This window comes from Cyphomyrmex costatus, unplaced genomic scaffold, assembly GCF_001594065.2.
Source record: "Cyphomyrmex costatus isolate MS0001 unplaced genomic scaffold, Ccosl1.0 scaffold97, whole genome shotgun sequence".
Lineage (NCBI taxonomy): Eukaryota > Metazoa > Arthropoda > Insecta > Hymenoptera > Formicidae > Cyphomyrmex > Cyphomyrmex costatus.
This window is the reverse complement of record NW_017280561.1, coordinates 1,937,275-1,961,475: the sequence shown is the minus strand read 5'-3', so window position 1 is coordinate 1,961,475 and position 24,201 is coordinate 1,937,275. Positions and strand designations below refer to the sequence as shown.

At 38.2% G+C, this 24,201-nt stretch overlaps 1 protein-coding gene across 7 annotated transcripts in view; it reads right to left on the bottom strand.

The window, feature by feature from the left end:
- Nucleotides 1-3,465: 3,465 nt before the first annotated feature.
- Snap25 (Synaptosomal-associated protein 25kDa) overlaps nucleotides 3,466-24,201 on the bottom strand; it is a 47,015-nt gene continuing 26,279 nt past the window's right edge. For 3 of the 7 annotated variants that reach the window (XM_018550347.1, XM_018550345.1, XM_018550346.1), the window contains exons 5-7: nucleotides 14,313-14,430; nucleotides 13,501-13,774; nucleotides 3,466-5,467 (exon numbers count right to left, since the gene is read on the bottom strand). In XM_018550347.1, the coding sequence (XP_018405849.1) occupies nucleotides 5,405-5,467; nucleotides 13,501-13,774; nucleotides 14,313-14,430 (455 nt within the window). In that variant the 3' untranslated portion in view covers nucleotides 3,466-5,404. Of the gene's footprint in view, nucleotides 5,468-8,518; nucleotides 9,601-13,500; nucleotides 13,775-14,312; nucleotides 14,431-19,423; nucleotides 19,473-22,037; nucleotides 22,087-24,201 lie in introns of those variants that run through there. The other 4 variants (XM_018550348.1, XM_018550350.1, XM_018550352.1 and 1 more) reach the window with 4 other exon arrangements.

The window sequence follows — 24,201 nt, the reverse complement described above, 5'->3', positions numbered from 1 at the left end:
TACGCTGTAAAATTCTGTTTTATCTTTGATAACGTGATTGAATTCCGAAGTTCTTAGAATTATCTATTAGATCGTTGATAAATCTTTTCTCATTCTTTTGGTTTAGATAAAACGATATGAATCCCGCGGGAGATTGAGTGATGGAATCGGAACGACGTACAATACTTAAATGGTTTATTATTTACTAAGAAGTAAAATACACAGGCATTTGTTATAATGATACTGCCGAGGAGTAAAACTTCTTTTTTTTCCTTTTTTTAATACGACGGTATCGTAAATAACATCTAGCGACATTATAATCGGTTTTAAAAAGAGAGAAGCTGGTCTCGTGTCCCGTTTTTTTCCCTGCTTACATCAATAACTTTACAATTTACAAATGCATTTTCCATGCGCCGCGATCCTCATTCTCGTCCTCGCCAGTCTTACATTCGTCGTCATTCTACTGTATATATGGATTACACGAATGCCTCGAAGATAGCCCTCCATGACACCTTGCACGTCTGCACGGTGGTCCCAAGTACATACATACATTTGTCTCTCGCACTCGTATTTCGCTATAAGTACACGAGAAGGTGGTTCACACCTTCACGCACGTTTCCGAAGCGGGAATCAATCGATGGAACGAGTCCCGACGGCTCGATTGCAAAAAATCAATCACTACTCCGGATCTATTATCGTTTCGTGAAGTCTGCAAGATCAAAGATCGAAGAGGAGAAAGTGCTACGAATTTTTCTCTTTTTTTCAGATTCATGTGTGAATTTCAAAGTCTCGCCGATTCTCAATGACTGAGAGAAATAAAAATATAATTGTTTAATTAATACAAAAGTATTACTAATTGAATTGTGCAGATTCTGGCGCCGATCGGATGTAAAAGTTGGATTCGATCTCGTGCCACAGCATCGATTCCCAAAAGTTTTACGCCTCTAGTCGCATTATTGAGCATATCACATTGCCGGCAGTTCCTTTGGAGCTCTTTCGATCTCCTTTAACATTAACTGTCGATGCGAATAGCTATGTCAAGGTACGTAATTGTCGCTTAGGAGATATGGAAATTGTTTCCGTGTTGGTATACGAAGTGCCTCCGGATCTGTCGATTGTCTCCCCGGCTGAAGGTCTCGTTCTAATTTCAGATAATCAGCGTTATTATTGACTCGTGAATTTTTACCTGACGTGTCTCGAAGCGAACGAATATCTTGGATATTCTGAAGCAAAAACGACTAGTCTATCGACGAGTTATTTAAGACTCGATCTTGACATGAACTTGATCCAAAATAATTGAATACTAATATTTTTTTAAATACTATTAAATCTCTAGGACTAATTCTGGTGCAAAACAAGTTTTTTCATCTTATCTTTGAGACGAAATTCATCGAGAGAAATTGCCATTGAAATAAAATAATTTTAAATGTTAAAAATTGCTTCAAACGTAAGACTATTGAGAGTAAACGCGTTTTCGTTCCTCCATTCTGATCAATACCGAGGCAAGCACGTTCGACAGCTCCAGGACACTCTGCGCATTTACAAAGAGCATGATTTTTATCTTAAATTCCGGATTTCCTCCGTTCCTCACGCGCTCTTCATCTCTCACGTCGTTATTCTCGTTAGTCTCTCGTTCGCGTAAGATGTCTCTTTCGCTCTCGTTCTCTCACTCACTCTCGCAACGCACATACGCACTCTTACTTCTTTACCTCATCCTCACTCCGTTAGTTTTTTTTTTTTTTTTCTTTAATCGTCGTATCCTTACTGATCTATCTACCTAATTGCCTGTATCTATACATTATTTATGTGTACGTTTGTGTGAGTAGGTGTTTAAAATGTATCACATATATAGACCTGCAAACTCGATATGACTTAATCGTCGGGATAAAGGGGTAGGGGGATGAGAAGGATAATATTCGTAAAATAAGTACGTAATCTCGCAATAGGCGGTGATAAACAGTAACGATGAAATTTAACAAGTACAATATTGCCCGATCCCGTATTATATTTATAATATTTATACGTATATTTATATCTATTTTTTACTCATTTATTTATATATATAATAATATGTATAATATGTAATAAAGATACTCTCCGCTCTCTCTCTCTCTCTCTCTCGCTCGCTCATTTCAAGTAGTCTTCTCTCGCAACTCTCGACTCTCTTCTATCTGCAGCTATTTAAGAAAGGGCTCACCGCGTTTGCTCCCTACATGGCTATGTATACATATGCATAAATATATGTATATTTATATATATATTTATATATGCAAATAAATGACGTATGTACATCAACCGTCCTGCTTCTGGCACTCTTGATTTTTAACGTTGGATTCTCCGACCGATCTAGAGTTTTTCATTATCGGTTTTCTCCTCGATGAGTGTATCAAGAAACTTCATCGGCAACTTTCCAACTGTCAATATCGTACGTCTTTCGAAAGTTATCGGTGACTCGATCGAACATCTTCGTCGAAAAGAGTTGTCTCGAGACTGGTCAAGGGATCCATCGTTAAAGAACAATGCTATAGAGACGGGAGTGTACATACATCATACACCCACATCTATTTATAATTATTTAAAATCTCTCTCAACCTAAGTGATCACTATAGGCCTAATGATCTCGCGTCGCACAATCTCTCTCTCTCCCCACACTCTCTCTCTCTCTCTCTCTCTCTCTCTCTCTCTCTCTCTCTCTCTCTCTCTCACTCTCACACGCACTTTTACTTTTCGTTCTTCATATCTCTCTCTCATTCTCAAAATTCGTACAAATCCTTTCACTCCTCTTGTAACACGTTCGTCCGGCGAAGCGTCCGAAGGGCGTTTTATTTCCCTCTTCGAGAGAAAGCAAAGAACAAGCGAAATCGAAAAGGCTATGCAGTTATTTGTGCTCGGTCATTACTGACCGCGCCGCTCGAGACCGACACCCGTTGGTTGTTTTACCCATAAGTGCCCTTTCTTCCGCAATTCGGAAACCATAGGTGTCACCAGAACGCTAATTATCATTAATTATCATTCTACCTCGAACTGTAAATCGATCAGTTCCCTCGACATTTCGAAAAGTGCAACGCGCTAGAAAGAACAAGAGGTCGCAATAGGTGCAAGGACTTCGATAATCTTCGGATCTCGCAATTTGTGGCGAATTGGTAGACTAAAATTGTTGGACTATAAAATTGTTGATAAGTATTACGATCTTTGCTGTATATCCTTTAAAAATTGTCTAAGAAATTCACTACGCAAGGACTTCTCTCGATATCTCGCTGTTTTAATAAGGCTCACGAAGATTCGTCCCAGGATCACGGTGGTCGTCCCAGAATCACCGACGGATATCGATTCTCGAGCCGCGTCATGTTTCCCTACCGACTCCTCATCGTACAATTTAACAAGGTGGGTACGTCGCCCTCGTGTAAATACAGTAATGTACAATCTTTCTTTGGAGTTAAACCTTACTGTGATCTCGGCGCGATTTGGGGGGGGGGGGGGGGGGGGGGGGGCAAGGGGAAGTAACACCTATGTTCTACGTTGTCGAGTGCGAGTCGAGTTTTTTTTTATTTTATTTTTAAACGACGAAAGAAGACCTCGCTCTATCTACACAGCTTCAGCTGACTCCTAATAATCATATGGCTGAACGCGTTCTCTTCGTTGCTTCGGTAATCTCGCTATGTGAGTCCTCTTCTTCCACCTGTCCTTCCTCTTCTTTCCACCTCGTTCTGCTCCCTCGTCCTTCACACGCTCGCGATTCCACTCCCTTCCTCCTCCAAGTGTCGTCGCGACCTCTCCGCGTATCTTTCACACGCGAACATCCGGCGAAATTTGCGAAACCCTCGCTAAAGCTATTCGATAGCCCGACCTCGAGAATCGCGCATTTGTCGATCAAGGGGGGGGAAACAGCGAGGTCCACCCCCTACGTTTCGGGGGAGATTCGAGGGAGAGGGAGATTAGTGTGTTGCTTCTTCCGCTTGTAGACAGTATCGCTGACACGTTCGAGTGTGATCCTCAAGCGCAAGTTATAATCGCGGAGAGCGGTAATATATGATAAGACAAATAAATAAATTGTATTCGAAATCTTTTTCCTAACGGAAGGTAAGTGTAATAATTTTTGTACTATAATCATGTTTCTTCCTCTTTTTTTTTTCTCCGTTTGTTTCTTGCGTTTCCAATACCGACTCTCTAGAGTCAATTCAACCGAGAGAATTCAATTAATCGCTGCATCTTTTCGTGCAGTTAATCTTCCCGGTTTGTGTCGTGTAATGTGTATGACTAACGAGAGGTAATATATAATATACATATATATTATTATTTGTTATTTAAATTCCAATATCGTTCAACGCGCTAACTCTGCCGGCAAAGAGAACGAAGCTGTTTCGTTTCTGAACCGGAGATTGGATTTCAGCTCCGTTTTAAAACTACGCGACAAATTCGACGCTTTTGCCACGCTAGACAGAAATTCCATCGGTTTCTTCGTTGTGATTCGGTATGAGATTGCTCCGACAATCTTAAGATAGAGAGATCGGTTTTTAATCCAGCTTCGATGACCGATTAGCGGCACCGACACCTCGAATCATCGAAGCTCTTCGTCGGCGGATTGCCATTGTAAAGACAAAAAGCCCGTCTCGGAGATTAAATCTAATTTACGGTTGCAGAACGGGGACTAACGAAATTGAAGTTCGACGTAAATTAAATCGGACGTCTTCGACGCTAAATCAGGAATCACACTTACACGCTTTAAGTCAAGCCGAAAATCAAACTCAATCTCCGAATCTGTGATGTGTGAATCTGTTTCGGCGTATATTAACCCTAAACTTGCAAAAGCTATAAAGAAGTGAAAATCCAAGAGTACGTTATTCGAAAGAAATGCAGCAGATACTCACCAGTACGACAGTGTTTAGTTTTCTTTCTCGTCAATTTCATCGGCCGCATCGTTCGCGGGGCGTGCTATTAATTTAATATCTATGATATTTTAGAAGAGAAACTGCGCTAAATGTTCGAAAGACCACATCAGAGGAGGTCGCAAATCTTCTTTACGTATCTTCGTAATAATTCTTAAACGCTTATGACGATGCGATTCATACGGTCCTTTACTTCGAACGAAAAAGAATATTACAAAATTTTAACAACTTTACGAAATCCATTCAGTCAAGTTTAGGGTTAAGTATTTTCATTAAGTATATTATATCATGTTTCCGACGATACCAAACTCGAAAGGTATCGGTAAACGTGAACAATAAAGAAACAACGTTCTAACAAATAAATCGCGAGAAAACGATCGAGTGGACTTGTCGAGTGTAACTGTACTGACTGTTGTTGGTGTTGATGTTGTCGCTGTTGTGTTGTTGTTGTTGGTGGTGGTGGTGGTGGTGGAGGGTGATGGTAGTGACGCTCGTGGGCGGCCGACGGGGTGCGGATGGTCGACAGAGAGTGCGGCCGCTTACTTGAGTAGCTGATGGGCTCGCTCGTTGGCCACCTGTATCCTCGTCTCGTTCGATTCGCCCTGCGTGTCAAAGAACAAGAAAAAACAAGAACGCAATGTCGTATGCGCGAGCTGTGGACGTCGAGGACCGACGGTGCGGATCGAGGCTTCCGGGGATCGGAACCGCTCGGAGTTTCTCAACACTGCGGAACGTGATTTTTCCTCCTGAGGCCTTACGATCATCACACGTAAAAAAGTTTTGGTCGTAAGATTGTAAGCATATACTGAAAAAAAACTAAATTTTAATAAATGTTTGTTTGAATATTTCTAACTAAATATTTTATTAAATGTAAACATGTATTATTAATTTGATACAAAAGCATTAATTTGATTTAACTATTATTATTTATTGAATAAATATTTATTTTTACTGTAAATAAATGTTTACTTAGTACTATTCAAAGAAATATTATTTAAATTTAGTAATTTTTTTTTCTCAGTCTACCGACCAATAATCGCGTATTCTAAAACGTAAAACTGTACTTTTGATTATGATTGGTCGATGTGCTTACGGTTACGAATAAAATTTTTTTTACGTGTAGTGGCCACAGAAGATAAAACGGTCCTTAGACAATATTGGCTACAATTTACTTGATCTTACAAATGATCCAAGCATTTGTAAGAGTATCACTTTATTATACAATTCTCTTGTATGATATTATTAATATAATATTTCGAACAACTCAAAAAACAGTCTAAAAGTTCAATATAGTTAACCAATAGTATTGCATAATATTATTAGGCAATAATATTAATTGTCTAAGGGCTGCTTAAAAGATTCTTGGAAAATTTCGCTCGTAACGCGTTTTCGTAGCGTAGGAGGAAACGAGTATCGATCGCGGGAACGTCAATTTACCGCGACATGTTTTTGTGCTGTCGCAGAGGATTTCGTCAATGTTATATACAATGACCGTAAACAAATGAAAAAGCTTGATGAAGAAGAAATCTCATTCGGAAACTGTTTCGCTGAATCCGCGGATTGTTTCGCTGTAATAAATCGATTCTCGTTCCGCGCCACTGACGCGACGCGGTGTTGGTTTCGCTGCGACAGCAAGACGCGTTCGCCAAGAATAGATCGTTCCATTTTGGTCACAAATTCTAATTTATAAATTTACTTGGCATTTTTCTATTTTTCCAACAAAAGTCTTCGTAGATATCGTCGGATAATCGTTATAGTAAGGTTTATTTTTTATTTCACGTTAAATAAACAATAAATTTGGCGACGGTGAAATCTCTTTCTTGATTCGCGTGCGATTTCGGATAAGGTTATATAATGTGTTCAAATTTTCACTCGAATGTTACACAGGTATCCTCGTTGTTCACATGAATGTTAAACAAAGACAATATGATACTTGGGGAGCTCTCGGGTGGGAATTTGAATATACCCAAAGCTAGAGACCTTATAACAGAGTCTGACCACGAGATCTTATCAAAATTTTACGAGAGAGAAAGGTATGTCTTTCTCTCTTTCTCTGCACAGACTATTTCACTCTAATTTACCCTATTACACTTTAACTTTAATTAAGATTATAAAATGAGATAGCATAAATTAAAGTGAGATAGTATATGTACGTGGAAGCTACAGTTGGAAAATTTGCTTTAAATTTAACACGCTTCACATGTCCCAAACGGTCCACTCAAATTACGTTAATTTAACACGACATGAATGTGGTAAAAGGTAATACTATGTAAATAAATTAATATAAAAATACTGACACAATTTGTAAGCAAACTGTGGAAGCATACTTTTTTTATAACATTAACATTCATAACATGTTAAATTGAATCTTAATTTATTTACTTATCATGGAATTTACATTTCAAAGTGTATTATTTTTATGTTATTTGTTCAATCATAAATTGTTATTCTGACACTAATCTAAGAAATGTTGAATGTCAATTTAACATAAAACAAACAAATAACATTGCGTTAAATTAACACTTGATATGTTAAAAATAGAAACTTTAACAAAGATACGAGTGGACTATTTTTAGTACAAATAAAAATTTTGACAAAATCGTTTGTGATCAAACTCGGTTTATAGAATCTCTACGGGAGAGTTGTGTCAAAAGCTGCGCAGAACATTCTCTAAGAATCCCGAAGCTCGTTTCTCAGGTCCCTGTGTACATCGTGCACAGTTAGTGGTCGATACGACCCTGACATATCGGCGAAATCCACGCGAACCAGCGGGAAAGATGAAATTCGCATGCTGTTCTTCCGCCACGTGTCAAGCGTGTTAACCTGATCGACCCCGAGGAGCATTGGAGCGAAAGCGGTCGAGAACGGTGCGGTTCCGACACGGAGTTCAAAGGGATCAACGAGTGGCATTCCGTCGCCGTCGTCAACGGCGACGTCCGTTCGTGACGCAATCACAACGAGAGTGACAGTACGTGTGATGGGCCTTGTAACAACGTGTGTACAGGGAGCGATGACACATCCCAGTGCGATGCTTTTACCACTCGCGGTAGCCGCGGTACGCCACGCTTCTGTTGACCGAAATAAAATTTTTAGCCACACATAATTTACGAGTCGTCCAGAATTATTTCTAAAAATGAAATTTATGAATATTTGATATTAATCAATTAACGAGCAATTACTAACAGGATGTTACATTAATATTAGAAAAAATAATGACAGTTCCAGTAGCATTTTTCATAGCTCCACGGTTCCTTATAGAAATGAAAAAGAGTTCCGTACTTTTTTATACTAATAAGAAACTAAAATTGAGATCCGGTTAGTTTCTCATCACTTTAATTTTAGAATTCGTTGTCTCCACTTTTACGAAAGCTCTTCAATTGTGACAAATGCATTATTAATCAGCAATTATTAAAGAAACACAAATTCCCTTCTCACGATTCCAGATCCATTAATTAGCGTCACTTTAGCGTGACGCATTTGAGACAGCTTAAGTAACATTTACATAGAACAAATATTTCCAATATATATCTGGAATCGATTTTTCTCTCACAAAACGAAACCGAGACACTCGTCGCTCTTAATTCGTGAAAGACAAAGATTTTTCGCGAGCTTACGAGCTCCCAGAATATCGGCAAGATTATACTCCTCGCGCGATACGGCTGTGCAAATATCAGATCGGCCATTTTTATCCAGAAGCATCAAGAAGCTCTTTCGTGTACCACGGCTATCGAGCGGCTGTTCACTTGTATATCGTCGTATATATCGGAAAGCTTGGTAGTGGTGATAGAAGTAGTAGAAGTGATATAGTTATTTGGTGGTGGTAGTTTTCCGTTGTTGCACAGGTTACTAGCGGATCGGGTTATTGGTGCCCGGGCGACGACGAGAAAACAGCAAAGGGAGAACGGTGGACAGACGGGAGATTCGCTCGCGGAGCTGGGAGTATTCGATTAATCCGATAGTATCGTGGTCCAATTGCAACGTTACCGCGTCCCCGACCACTCCAATAAATTAAGTATTCTATTCAGACGTGATATATAGGTATATATAATTCCCGCAATCGCTTAATATTCGTGCGCGTATACAATGTCACTATGCGTTAACCTATTCGATAAATCAACACGGAACTAATCCGGTAACTGATACTTAAGCGCGTGGATTTTGTAATTTAGCACTTAACATCTACCGCTTAAAGCCGTAATTACGCTACCGATTGCCGTTTGAATTGCAACTGTCATTGGCAATTGCTTTTCAATCAATCAGAGCAAAACGATCGGTGACTGCTCTGCTCTGATTGGTGGAAAAGCGATCGTCAATCACAGTCGCAATCCAATTCGAATATACTTTTGAATTGAATTGTGGAATCTCGTGCGGGAATTTTTTAGAGGTTGTTTCTTATTTTTCAACCCTAAGAGGAATCAGTAAATAAACTATAATATACGCCATTACTACAATCGCGGCAATTGATGTGATTACGGCTTCACTCACGCCCGAATAATCCCAGCCCCGAGATCGTGTGTGTCAGGCCTCTCTACATGTATAATACCCATAAGTACACGAGTATAATCTCCATTTCTTTTCTTTTTTTTTTTTTTTTGCTCGAGACGACGTCTCGGTGATATGCAACTTGGGGCTCGGAGGAGGCGGACACGTGGAGACAGAGAGAAGACGCATTTTACTTGAGCAGGGCGTGCGCACGTTGGTTCGCCACGGCTATCCTCGTTTCATTCGACTCGCCCTGCGGATTATCAGTTCGGGTTTCGGTCACAGAGGTGTGTGTGATGCGGGCGTGTGATGGTTGTGCGGCTTAAGTTCACCGGAAAGTGGAGTACAATCTCTCGTCGCGTCTGTTCAAGAGTCTTGCGGTTTTGCACAACCCCCTCGATACCGTTTCTACACCGCTCGATTAAATTGTAACAAGCTATGCCGCGCTCGCGAAAAATCGTCAGCTGGTCACTGTATAGCGATACGCTCGATAACTAATGTTACATATATCGCATACAGGTTGTGTGACGTTATATTTAAAAGGAATCAATTGGATTCCGGTGGCGATCGTGAAAAGTTAATACTCTATTGGATTATGAATACTCTCGCTTATTTTCCGTCCGACTCGCATCTACAAATCTTAATTACCGACTGTTCGAGATTGTACACCGCTATGATATCCCGTTAAAGACCATATCCCTCTTCGCGCGCGCGGACGAGTTTTCGAAATTAACATGAATTATGTGAATTACGTGGCAAAGGATGGAAAATTAATAAATTTTCGGAATTACATTGATATTATAACATGTATGGCCTTTAAAGGGTCAAAGATCCTCAAACGATCAATATTTGTTGTCGATAATGTATTGTTGAAGAAAGAATTTATGTTAACGGAAAGAAAAAAGTTAATCTCAGAATTGAAAGAACGAAAAGATAGCATAGAAATGTTAATAAGGAGAAAAAGGAATAAGCAGAAGAAAGAAATAGCTCGATGATAAATTTAGTCTGAATAAATACCGAAGGTTGAAGGGAAAATGTTGATATATCCGAATATCGATTATTGATAGCGTGTTTAATTCGGGTTAATGTTAAACGTTGCAAGATATCATATGCGGAAAATATGAGTCCTATGACAAGATCGATCGCAAATTCAATAGCAGAGCGTTACAGTAAGTAATGACAGATAATTATTGAAATATAGTCACCGTAAGTTATGAATACGTATTGTTCGTTCGAGGATCTTTTTATGGTCAGATAATTTTGTCTCCTTTTGTCTAGGATCTACTAAAGAGGATTATGATAAAAAAAATTAGACATAACTGGTTACAAGTTCTCAACTATTCTTATTTAAGAAAAAAGAATACTTAAAAAATTGTCAAACCATTAGAACGATAAGTTAATATAAATTGCTATATTTTGTTTATTTATTTCCATAAACTCGTTCATTTTCTAATGTAAATATTTTATAATATAAATATTATTTTAATTTGAATAATGTCTAATTAAACAGAGAGATTACAGAGAGATTCAATCGCGTCAATATATTTTTAGATAGATAAAATATTATAAAATAAAATCTTTTTCTCTTATCTATCTTCGAGTTAAATTAAAAATCTCAGAAAATAAAAAACCTTTTATTTTTATTTGCTAGTGATATTTTTTATTTTATAACGTGTTGAAAATTCATGAAAAATACCATAGTCCCACGGTAAAGATTTTTATGAAAAAGAGATAGAAAGAGAAAGAATAAAAAGAGAAGGATAGATAAATCTGAAGCGTGGATGGTGCAGTAATTACGTACCTACAAGAACATCGAAGGCAGGCTGTGCTGAAGGGATGATCGACGAGTTGGGAGAATGCCCGGAGAATTTCAGCGAGGAGCCGTGGAATAAGGGCGCGATATTTAAGACGTGGGGGGCGGGAATCGTGGCGACTAATATCGTGCGATACACGTGCGTGAGCATGCGATCTCGAATTTATTGAAATTTCACGGAACTCTAGAATCCATCTTAAAATAGCCTTTTTACAAATCGCAATTTCGATCACGTTGGAATTTTAATCCAAAAGAATAGAGATGGTTACCTTGGACTCGCTAGTTAGGAATATTTATAACTTCGTAATTTGATCTCTGTGTGTTTTCTACACAAAACTCGATATTATTAGCCTATATACCGGAATCTTTAAAGATACTATCGATATTTAAATTTAAATTTTAATAGATAAATATATATCTGTAAGAAATTATAAATAAAATACAATCCAACTTCTATAATGATAAAAGCTCGTTATTAAAATTTTGACAAGCACATCAGAAATTTTTCAGATTTTTATATGATCCGGAACAATAAAAAATTTGCTGTTTTTCGAAAATTCGTATTACTAATAAAAGAGTGAAAATTCTTGTTAGTATACAGGATTAAGTATAATTAGATTCCTACGTATTTAAAGAACATATCTAGTTTTCGAATTTGCGTTTTCTTTTACATTTATTATTCGTTACTTATATATATATTTAAGATATTTACATGTAAATTGCTTAAGATTAAAATTACGTTATCGAAAATTGCGTTGAGCAAAATCGGAAGACTTTTAGACATAGTGCATATTACGTTGCTTTTTAAACATCCTTGTCTTTAGAGGAAAAGATGCAAAAAGCGACGACGGACGTCGTCGGGACACCTGCCCGGATTGGGAACATGTGACATGTAAAAATAGACAGAACAGAATGAAGGAAGGAAGGAAGGAAGAAAAGACACACAAGAAAGCGAAAGCGACGACGAACGTGATGTGCATCGCTCTGAGCATGTGCATTGTGACATATAAATTCGCGCATACCTATATCGAGACACGTGTCAGCTCATTTTACAGTAGTCTAATACACACGCGCAAATAGTGAAGTTGCATCGATCATCTTTTAGATCGTGGCATTAATTGCATCCAATTAAATTATAATTTGTACACGCTCATTATAAACACACATTACTAATTTAGATAATTCCAAATTAAATATTAAATTGTGAATTAATGTTTTTCTACAAAAAATTCAACATTCACGATTTAACTAACAATTCAATTTAATTAATAGTCGAATCTTAAATTAACAGATTTGAAGAATTTAGAAGTTTAATTTCAAGATTTAAATAGAGAGATTAATTGGCAATTGAAAATTTAGGATATATACTTTTTGACTAATAAAATTCATGATTTCTAAGTGCTAGAGTTTTCAAATTTTTTAATTTATTTTTAAAACCTTTGGATTTTGAATTTTTTTCATCCAAATTTACTTTAATCAAAATTTTTCGAAATAATTCGATTAGTGTTCACTGATAACATTATTCGCAGTGTGCATTGGACTTCAGTAATCTCATCGACATACTGGATTACGTCTCGAAGGCTATCACTTGATACTTTAAGTTTACCAACCTACAATCTTAATGATAGCCCTACAACCTTGGTGATATAAAGCGTCTTAAATGAAGAGTACATCATTAATCTAAAAATGAAATTGGTTCGTGAATTAAAGAGACACGTTAAGTCTTCTGTATCAAACGACAATAGCTTAGCTAATCAAGAAAATCCATCGTCCATTTTTCAGCCTTCACTGCAAATCTTTCAAGAATCTTTGATATGAAACAATCTGTTTATCTTTATTAATTACACGAAAATAATTTTGCTAAAGTATCTAAAAAGTTAGATAGAGGTCTAAAAATAATTTTGTAGATCTTATCAAAATAATTGTGTAGAAAATTCAAACATGATGCTGTGAAAGGTTTCAACATTCTAGCAGTTTGAGCGTCTTCTATAATTTAACTTTGTCCAAAATTATTTTCACGTTTATATATTCAGTTAAATTTTTAGATACTTCAACAAAACCATTCTTTCCGTGTCAGGATTTAGAACAAGGATGCAATATAGACAAACGTAGAAACTCCAAGCTTTAAACGCTCTATTCTTGTTCCAAGTCCAAGGTTTTTCCGAGATGCCCCGTTTTCTCGATCATTGCTCGCAATATGTATGTCGACGAGTAAGACGAACGCGGATTGCCGTCCGAGTGGTTTTTTTTTAGAGCCATGCCAAGTCTCGCGACGACTGCGGTGCAGCGTTTGGACGCCGGTGCTGCGCATTCACTCGCTATTACCCCCTTCCAACTCACCTTGCGGTTGATCCTGTCGATCTGCCGATTCTGATTCTCGAGCTCGCTGCCCATGTCGATCGCCATGTTCCTCAGGTTGCCAATCATCGTGTTTACCTGGCCCATGTTCTCCTCCATCTCTGTCTCGCGCGCGTCGTTCGTGATCTTGGCGATGTAGCCGCTCTGCGGTCCAATACCGTTGCGGTCGTCCATCACCCGTTGCGGCTGGTTGTTCACAACTTTACCGTCGTCGTTGCCCTTCCACGTACCCTCGTCTTCCTTGAAGCTGGCACCTCTGTACGCGCAAAATTGTCGCGCGAGCGACGCGATTTAGTCGGTCTCAGAAGAAGGAAAGACTAACATTCAGTAGACAACAGCAAACATCGATTTGAAAGTCTTGAGAAGTGCCGTTCAATTAATTACACTAATTTTGTAGATTTCCGCTACTCTACAATTTGTACTTTAAAACTTTAAATTGTCTCTAAATTGCTGCAGATAGACAATTGGTTATTAAATAGCTCTGTTTTCAATATATCCATTTCATTTAGAATCTTCGTGAAAATTCAGTGCTAATATAAGTTTTATACGGTCCACCTAGTATAAGTTTTCAATATAAATTAAATTTAAGTAATTTCTTGATATTTCTTAATTAGTCAACGCACACACATGTCTTCAATTATTTAACTAGTCTTCTAAAGTCTAATCATGCAGCTTATTGATAGTAGACTTGAGAGACGGTAAAATATGTAGAGAATCTTTGGCGATTCGTTTTAAGGAAGAAATAGCGCAAAAATAAGAAAGAGATGAGATACGCTATAATAGTTGTGTCGTACTTGTTACAGGGAAGAACGCAAAGGCCGCAGCACTTTTCCATTCCAGTGAGATTCTTCTCGGCCTCTCTCATGTCGGCGTTAATCTGGTCCATGCCCTCCTCAATTCGGTCCAACTGTTCTGTTTTTTTTTTACAGGAATGTAACATTAGTTGGCGATAAGACGATTCTCGCTCGTGAAGATACGAAGGGGAAAGGGCAACCACGCGAGAAAGATCATTACCTCTAAGTAGAAGCCATAGCGAACGTTCTACAAAAGCGCGAACTAAATTCGACTTGGAGAGTGTCTGCGACACTCCTCTATTGGCAAAAAGTGTTCTACGTGATATAATCAAGCTTCTGTAAAATAAGAAAAAGAAAGCTTTAACCCTTCGCGGTGCAGGTTTCGATTTGTGCCTGATTTTACTTGAACATTGATTTTTTCCAAATTTTGCATTTGTCTTTTAATTTCATTATTATAGTAATCTTTTATTAGATTAATATACAATTTTTTAGATTTCGTTTAATTGTTTTGATTAATTTCTATTGCAATGTTAATTTCTAGGATTTAATTTATATTTTTCCATCAAGATAAATACTTGAATAAATATATTTATTTTAAAGTAAAGATGGTTACGGAATAAAAACCGCCGCCAAGAGTTAAAGTACACGTACAGCTTCAAGCTAGCTCATAACTTATGGGACTCTTCGTCGCGAACATAAACAGTCTAATGTGATCAAGCGGTCATAGGCTAAAGGGGAAAACGAAAGCGCGAGTACATTGCCCAATCCTCTTTCGCTATATAATTTAATCTTCTCGAGAGATAAGCGGCTTCGCTTAGAACCCTCGCCCGAAGGAAAGGAGCGTCCCTTTCGTGATCTTTTCGAATTTCTACGTGTTCATCTCATTTCCTTAACAACGTCCGTATTATAAAACTCAATGAGAAGTGAACATTTCATATCTCTAAATAAAATTTAATAAGTATTTCCAAGTTCGATTATTCTCGGGATTTTTCACGGTTTCGTGCGTTGGTTCGCAAGGGTACCCCTTTCCTTCGTCATTTCAAGCGATTGCGTTCAATTTCATATTCTAAACGGGAGATCAATCGAGCGGAGGTCAATGATATATTAATAGAATCTGTTATCTTCGATTACAATGGTGAACAAGTGGCGAATCATTCGTTTAAAAGCTCAGATAACATTGTATGAAAAGACAATTATATATGTGAGCAATTAAAAGAATGGATAGAATCAATCATATTTTGATTTTATATGTTATAAGATGTTCATGAAATTTTATATATAATTATAGAAAATACAAAATTATACAGAAATATACAGAATCAGTGTCTATTGAATCATTTAACTAAAAGTTATTTCACAGCATGTGAAAAAGCAGATAGGATATATTTTCTTATTGCTATATGAAATTAAAAAGGGATGACTTGACTCCCAAGGAATTTGAATAAGATATTCCTTTTTATAGAACATCAATCTTTCTTCTCGATACAAGAGACACGAAAAGCGCAACGTTCCCTGAGTACCATCAGCTAGGATAAAGGATTGTTCACAAGAGGGAAAACATCCGCTCGATAGAGCCCCCGGACTCTGCACAAAGTAAAGTGCAACGAAAGCGCGAATTGCAGTTAAGCGAAGAGTTTCCTTGCTCGACGTTCCTGCATCGGGCGAGTTGCTCTGTTACGTGCTTAGAGAATATGTGCAGTGAGTTGCTTCCTCACTTGGTGGGTGGTGAAACTTTCAACTAAGTGTACAGGGTGTCCCGAAAGCTCTCGTCTAACTGCGCGTTGATCAAAATGGGGTTCGCGAAAATTAGGCGAAATCTAGAGCGTCCAATTTCGAACACAAACTCGCAAATGTTGCAGAATTTCAGATGAAATACCGCAATATCGGCAATACAATTTGTATTTTGGTTAATGTGACAAAGCCACATTTTCACTATTTCGTAAAATTTAAATAACAAATGGAAACTTTCATTTCAATAATTACATTTCCATATAATATTCAAAAATAAAGAAATTTATTTATAACAAACTTTACGTAGACTATTTTTGGAGCACACGATCCAGCGCGCTCATAAATAAATTTAATCGTAATTTACAATTTAAAAATAAAAGCAAATAAAATAAAATTCATCATGATTGAATTTATCATAGATTCCAAGAAACTGAGAACTAGTACATGATTAGTAAGTAACTAAAATAATTAAACGATTGATAAGAGGAGTTTTTCGAGACATCCTGTAGCGTCCACGAATTTGACTACGGTGTGGACACAAGTTTACCTAAAGGACAGCTCTATAGACGCACGTAGGAGTATACTCATTCTTGACTAACAATACAATATGTGTAAGCGATATCCTTGTAACACGAGTATAGTGGGTGTCCGATTTAACTATGGTAACGGTATACGTTCGGCTAAAAAGCGGATGCCGGATTCGCGGCTGTTCGCTTTACGTCTTATTATCGTGTTGCCTCCGAGACCTTTAGCTTGACGATGAAATCGCGAAGGCGAAGAACCGCGAAATCGCTCCGCTAAGATGCGTCGTGTTATGTGTGTAAAAACGATTACACGCGCCGTACTGACTGAGAAATGCTACGCGGATGCTGTGACACGCGTGTCATGAAACATCTCGATCACGTCTGTTGTCCGCTTGTTCTGTTTTCCTCTGTTTCTTGTAAAGGTCCGCGCTTGCGTCGCACGATTTTTATTCGAGAAAGCGTATAATTTCTTGCCTAAATATATATAATCAATTGGATACTGAAGTGTTAGTACATGGAGCTAATTCCAAACGTAAGTTCTGAATGTGACAACATTGATTAATAAATTATTTCAATCGTCAAATTTAAATCATTTATTTTATTACCTTTTAGCCTTAATATCTATGAAGATAACATGACATTATGAGCATAAAGAACTTAGAAAATTTATTATATAGCAAGTAGTGATCTTTTCATAAATATTGAAATTAACATTTAGAAGTTATATTTTCTTACATATCTTCTAAAAGATATCTTCTATTTCTATATGATGTTAAAGTTCAGTCTGAAAATGTAATATAATTTGTAACTCTGTTATTATCTGAGACTTAGAAGTTTTCCTCTAATTATTTAATTTATAATTATTGTAATGTACCTTTCTCTCTACTTTCTTCAACTGTTATGTTTTATTTACTATCTAGTTCGCTTTTAAAGATCTGAGTAGATTTGTCTTTAAGTACCCAAAATGTAAAATATCGATATTTATAATAAACACACATTTTAATGTGTCAACGTACTCAAAAATCATGCGACGCGCAACAAACCCCGGGGAGTTCGAGCAAAAGTCTCGAAGGGAGGAACGATGGTTAAGAATAATTTGAGGAAACCGGAAGAAGGACGAATAAGGAGACACGAAGAGGTTACGGCGGAAAGTAAGTATCGTAACGACAGTATTAGTATGCAGTGTGGAAGAGAAAATAGTATACGCAGACAGCAGTGGCGAAGCCCGAGAAAAGCCGAAGAAAGAGGGGCGGAAAGAAGGGCGGAAGAGAACCAAAGAAGCGCGCGAGGAAGTTAGAGTGAGCCGAAAAGAAAAAAAAAAAGGAAAAGAAAAAACGGAGAACACCGCGCTTGAGCGAAATGTAAGTGAACGGTATAACGATGGTCTTGAGTGCGCTGCTGAGCAATATATAATACTACTAGATAGAATATATACAGTATATATCGTTGTGATAACAGGGGCGTAGCGATAAAATCAAAACCGAGTAAAGGAATTCTTCCCTCTTCAACATTTCTTTCAACGTTATATTTATTTCATTAAATGATTACACAGAAATATTTTCTTTCTTTAGTCCAAAGATACCGGCTACACCCCTGATCGATAAGTAAAATAGCAGTGTGTCTCGATGATGCACGCGTGAGTGTCGCGTGTTATTATTATCCCTAGCGCGAAAAAGGGGTTACACGAGTAACGGAGCCCCGTTCTGTCATTGGCAGATTCGCGTCCGATTTTCCCCGATTTGACATACCGACGTCCAATCTTAAATTATTCCGTCATTCACAATTACGACACTCGCAGATAATTTCGCGAGAGGAAAAAAATAAACTTCCGAGAAAGAGATTGTAGTATACTTCCGCTCAGGATTAACGGCTTGCATCAGTGGAAATAGAAATTAATGCGAATGAGACAATACAAAATGGATGACGAAACGTTGCTTCTCGGCGGATTAGAGCGGGAAGCGTGAAATTTTCTGAAAAACGGGAAATCGACTTCAAACTGCCTCGAAATCGGAGTCCTGCTACCCCGGTCCCCTTTCCCAATCTGGGGGCAATCTTGTATGCAGGACGTGTCGGAAATACGCGGCGATATTTCAGAGCGATGGTCATGAGCAGATGCATGATGGCGTGGTGAGATGCGTGTGCAGGAAAACGATATACTTCCGTCTATTAGCGACACCGTATACGAAGCTCGCAATTGCCACGCTCGCGATATCGCCGCGTATTTTAATCGCACGGCGGATAAGAAGATATTTGCTGTGAACGCCCACAATTGGAAATAGAAGCAGGACGTTTCGAGAATAAATATACAAAAGGACCAATCGATATTGTCTTTTCGATATTGTTCACGTTTAACAAGTATTTTAGTACACAACACTGAAAAAATAATTACTAAATCTGAATACATATTGTATTTCTTGAATAGTATTTTTTGAATACTAAGCAAACATTTACTTACGATAAATAAATATTTATTCAATAAAAAAAAATATAGTTAAATCAAAGTAGAGATTTTTGTATTAAATAAATATATGTTTACATTTAGTAGATATTTACTCAGAGCTATTCAAACGAATATTTATTAAAACGTTAGTATTTTTTCAGTGATCGGGAAATAATTTGTAGCGACAAGATCGCGAGAGATGCTATTCTTATCCACGGTGCATCGGTACGTATATATGCACGCTGTAAAATGTTGATATTGTTGAGATTTATTGCCGGTTGTCGCTTCCAGTGTCGGGACCGACGACGTGACGGTCGTAAAGACCGCGCACGTCCGAGTCTCTTTCGTATTTTCTCTTTCCTCTCGCGCAAAACTCTCTATTTGTTTGTGTTAGAGGCTAGAGTGAAGTGGCTTACCGCCTTGTTCGTCCAGCATTACGAGGGTTTTCATCCCGACCTCGTGGCTCTAAACAGGCAACCGACAGGCAATCAGGCGGCGTATTAAACATTGAGGTAAAGTTAATCGCCGTCGGTCCCCCCCCCCCCCCCCCAAATAAAGAAAAAAAAGGTTCCCCCCGCCGTGTTTGCCTGTGTGCCAAACGCGGGGAGAAACGAGGGAGAGACGTGAGATAGAAAGAAAATGACGGAGAAAGAGAGATAGAGATGAGAATGTCGGCGGGCGAGAGGGCGCGGACGACGAATTTCGACCTCAGCTAATTAATTTATTATGCATATCGGGAGAGTGAATGGATACGAGGATGGATAACGATGCTTGACAGTTGTCGACAAATGCTGACACGTGGCAAAATGGTTCAACGATGACAGTGAAAAGGGGGAAACTGGATGAAAAGGGACGCGTATAGGAGACTCCACCGTGCATTACTTTTTCTCCTAATTGGTTTCAGGAAGGTTGGATGAAGTGACGAGGATAATTATTTTATGCTATATAAGTATAATTAATAGCAATTGAGTTAAAATCTAAAAAGGACAAACGCGCGGGTGGCGACGCGTTTGATCTTCACACTCCTGGATGAGAGTAATTTATGGGAGATCCTGGTAATTGGTAGAAAATTGCGTAGGCTTCGCTCTAATTATTTTCTTCTCGCGATAAATTCTCGGGATGAATGAAAAATTCAGTGAAAAGAACGCGCATGAAAGAGAACGTATTTTAAATACTCGAGAGCGAAGAATGAGTGTTAAACATATAGGATAAAACCTACGCGGTTTCCCGTAATGGAGAGTTATGATCTCATGAATTCGATGCTGATAATCTTTCGCACTCACGTGACATCTGCATATTTATACACATATTTAACGAACGAACAGTCGAATTCCTAGTGATGTATAAACGAGTTGCACGTTGCTATGTAAATTTTATGACGTAAAAATACAAAATACAAACATATATGTATCAAGTATGTATAGAAAATCATTCTAAATTGACGATATTCTATATATTGACGATATCAAGTATTAGAGCAGTTTATAACAAAGGACAATGAAATCGCTTATTTCTAAATGTTTTAAAATAAATTTCGAATCTATAGTATTCGAAGGAATAAGTTTTTCCAACTTCGATATATTCTCTTCGATATATTACAAGCGAAGAATATCAGATTTCTGAGTGCGAACGATTCCGTCGACTGATGACGCACCTCGTAGAAGTAAATGGACACCAGAGCCAGAGCAAAGCTAAAGAGGAAGGTGGCGAAGGCGAGAAAGATAGAGAGAAAGAGAGGCAGAAGTGTAGAAAAAGGTAAAAGGATAGCGAGATCCACTCGACGACGAGTGTCCCGCACAGTAGACATCGATAGAGCGTCATGCCGCTGAAAGATACGGTACTGGAGATACGGTGTCAGGGATCGGGGGACAAGATCGGGGTAACGAATGGAGTTCCGTCGGGTGTCCTGAATAAACCTATAGATGGGAGCCTAAAAGCGACAATGTCGCTGAGGTGGTTCGACATCGATGACGGCACGGTCGTTCGATTTTTCATCCTATATCCGCTGGCCGTTCTCGTCATCGTGGGAGTCTCACTTGTTATACCTCTGCACGGATGATAGCGAATAGGTCATTGTCACTCTCAGCGAAGAAGAGAATCGACTGCACGGTTGATTCGCGTCGGCCATGTAGACTTAGGCACTGATCATGTTGACACAACTATATATTAAATAAAAAAAACTAAATATCGCACTAACTAACCCTTAAACGCCTTTTCGGTATACATTTCAGTGACCGGACATGTAACCTGTGTATACAATAATTGTAATTATTAATTTTAAATGCTTTTTTATTACAGTATTATTATATAATTGTATGTAAAGAACACAATTGAATTATAATATTACATTTAAAAAAGTATTTGAGATTACTAATAAAATCGACAAATATATAAAGATTTATATAAATGTCCGGACATGTCTGGGACGTTTACTTTATCTGACCTTTTTCCCAGTGTTTACAATTTGCTTTTATGAATGCTTTTTCCACTGTTTATAACTTTTGTATTAATAACAATATATACAGTTGCTTGGTATGGATTGAAAAAAAATGTTTATTTTTATGAAAGTTATAAGCGATTGGATCGGATGTCAAATCCAAATGTATTGTTTCCGTAATGTTTAAGGGTCAGTTAAAACAAAAATGAGGTTCTTTTTCAATCGCAGATACCACTATTATTTCATTCTCTTTACGTAATAAAAATCTAAAATATTCCCGAATCTTCTGCTCAACCGTTCACAGTCGATTCTTTATTTCGCACGACTTTATCAGGATTCCGGTAATCACGCATTGGAAGCACGCCCTTCCCGAAGGGGAACGCAAATTGACAGCTAATGAAGGGCGTTCTTCGCTTCGCGCCAGCTTTTTTTCCCTCTTGTTACACGTTTTATTCCTCTTTTTTTTTTCCATATCGACGTTTTATACTCGTCGAACTATCGCATCGCTCGCTCGTTCTTCGCAGAATAGAGAAATAGAGAGCAAAGAGAGAGAAAGACAGTGACTTATTGATGTTTACTGGGAGACTGCTTACCGCCTTGGTGGTCTAACATCGTCAGAGTGTTCGCTCCGATCTCCTCGGTCTACGACAGGTTCGAAGGTGCCACACATTAACGGAAACGAAAGAATCGTTTTTCTCAGTGGATGCGTGCGAGAATTAACTGCAGAACAAAGTCACAGACAAGAAAGCAACAAAATCGCAGGGGCACGTCCCGTCGGGCCAAAAGCGACGATTTCTGCGCGGTAGAGCAGAAACGTTATCGTTTGTAAAATAATAATGCAATTATCAGAGACCAATCATTGTTCCAGCTCTATTTTTTTTACATTGATAAATGCAACATCGCAAAAGTTGCGTTTATCAATGTCAAGAATAGAAAAGGGAAAATTGCGCTCCTCTCGATAGAACGTGCCACGCGTAATGAACAGATAATAACATGTCCATTGAAGTCAAACAAATAAGTAATAATAAGTAATTATAATAATAATAATAAATAAAATAATAACGTGTTAAAAATAGTAAGAAGGTTAATAAGAACGATGACAACCGAAATAGCGATCCAGAGGCAGCTCGTCGTGTCAATGTCTCTGAGACATCATACGTACATGATCCTAATCGCAACGATGTAACCGTAATCACCTCACCCACCTCTTCATAGGCCGATTGCAGTCATGCAGTCATTTTAGCTAAATTACTTATTTTTACATTAACCCTCCACTACAGATCACGGGGATTCAAAGGTAAATTTTTGAAAAATTGTACAATCTGAATGACTGTTACTATATGCGAGATCCTAAACTAAAATGTGAGTAAAATAACTTTGAACCTTCCTCTATCAATTGCCAAAACAGAGCTTATTTGCACTCTGTACTTCAAACAGGACGTTTTAAAATATAGGGGAGTATTCTTTCATAACTTTATATAGTTGAAGGTTAATAATAAAACTTCCTAAACGTGGAATCATTAACGGCAGTTATTATTCACATAATTCGAAATCCCGAAAAGAGAGCTCGATTTAAGAACTGAGATGGCCTGGCATGAAAGCACATTCCAATTTCTCAATAATTTAATTAAACTTCCCTCGCGTTACAATCACGATCAATCAGCTACGACTGCAACCGGTTTCTGCATTTACGTTAGAAATTACAGCAAGAATAGAGGGATAACAACAATGACAGACACGACGTCGACGATATTAAGAGTAATGACTGATGACGAAACGATCTAATGGAGTGTAAATGGGCGAGATGCGTCGGCAACGTTGATAAAGAGAGAGAGATATTGATTTGCCGCTGGCGGGGGGGGGGGGGGGGGGGGGGGGGGGGGAGAGTTTTCTCCGTGGATAACAAAAAGGAGTGAAAATTATTAGATTAAATCAGAGATTGCTCTTTGCTTATTTCCCCGAGGTAATCTTCCAGGATGATCTTTCGAGGGGAATTGTAAAGCGAGTTTAAACGTGAGAAAGTGATTGACTGCTGTGAGGAAACTTAAAGATTTTTCAGAATTAATCTAATAATTTTCATCCTCTCGTGATCTTTTTAAGGTAATCATGTCAATTATAAGTTCAAGCGACTGTCGCCGGTGCGTCTCTTGAGAGATGCGAATATACACTAAATCGGCCACGTAATGATGAGGCGATGATAACGATAGCAACTACGACGATGACGGCGACAATGACGACGATGATGACGACGACGACGACGACGACGATGGCGATGGTCACTGTTAATTACTCTCGCTGTGCTAATCGATGATTAGCGCAATTGGCGCGATCGCGCTGAGCGGAGTTTCCTTGCGACATTTCGCTTTCTTATTAATCTACTTCGTTCCGAGCTGAATTGGACGACCGATTCTCGATTCTCATACACAAAATGTTATATTTATATAATAATACATATATATATAGTCCTTCCTGATGACGTATCTGCACCGCGCACATTACATTTCGGCCAGCGACTCGAAGTCAAAGCGGGGAACAGTATCTACCTTGGTAAGACGACGGCCGACAGAGAGTAGTTGTACTTTCGACGCACAGATTGTAACAAGAAAAAGAAGAAAAAAAAACAAGGAGAATTACAGAGAAACGAAAGGCAAACAGATAGACAGAAAGAAGGGAAGTGAGAGAAGAAGATATTAGGTCAAAAAAGAGAGGAGTGGAATCATAAAACAAGTTACGACAGACAGACAGATATATCTACTG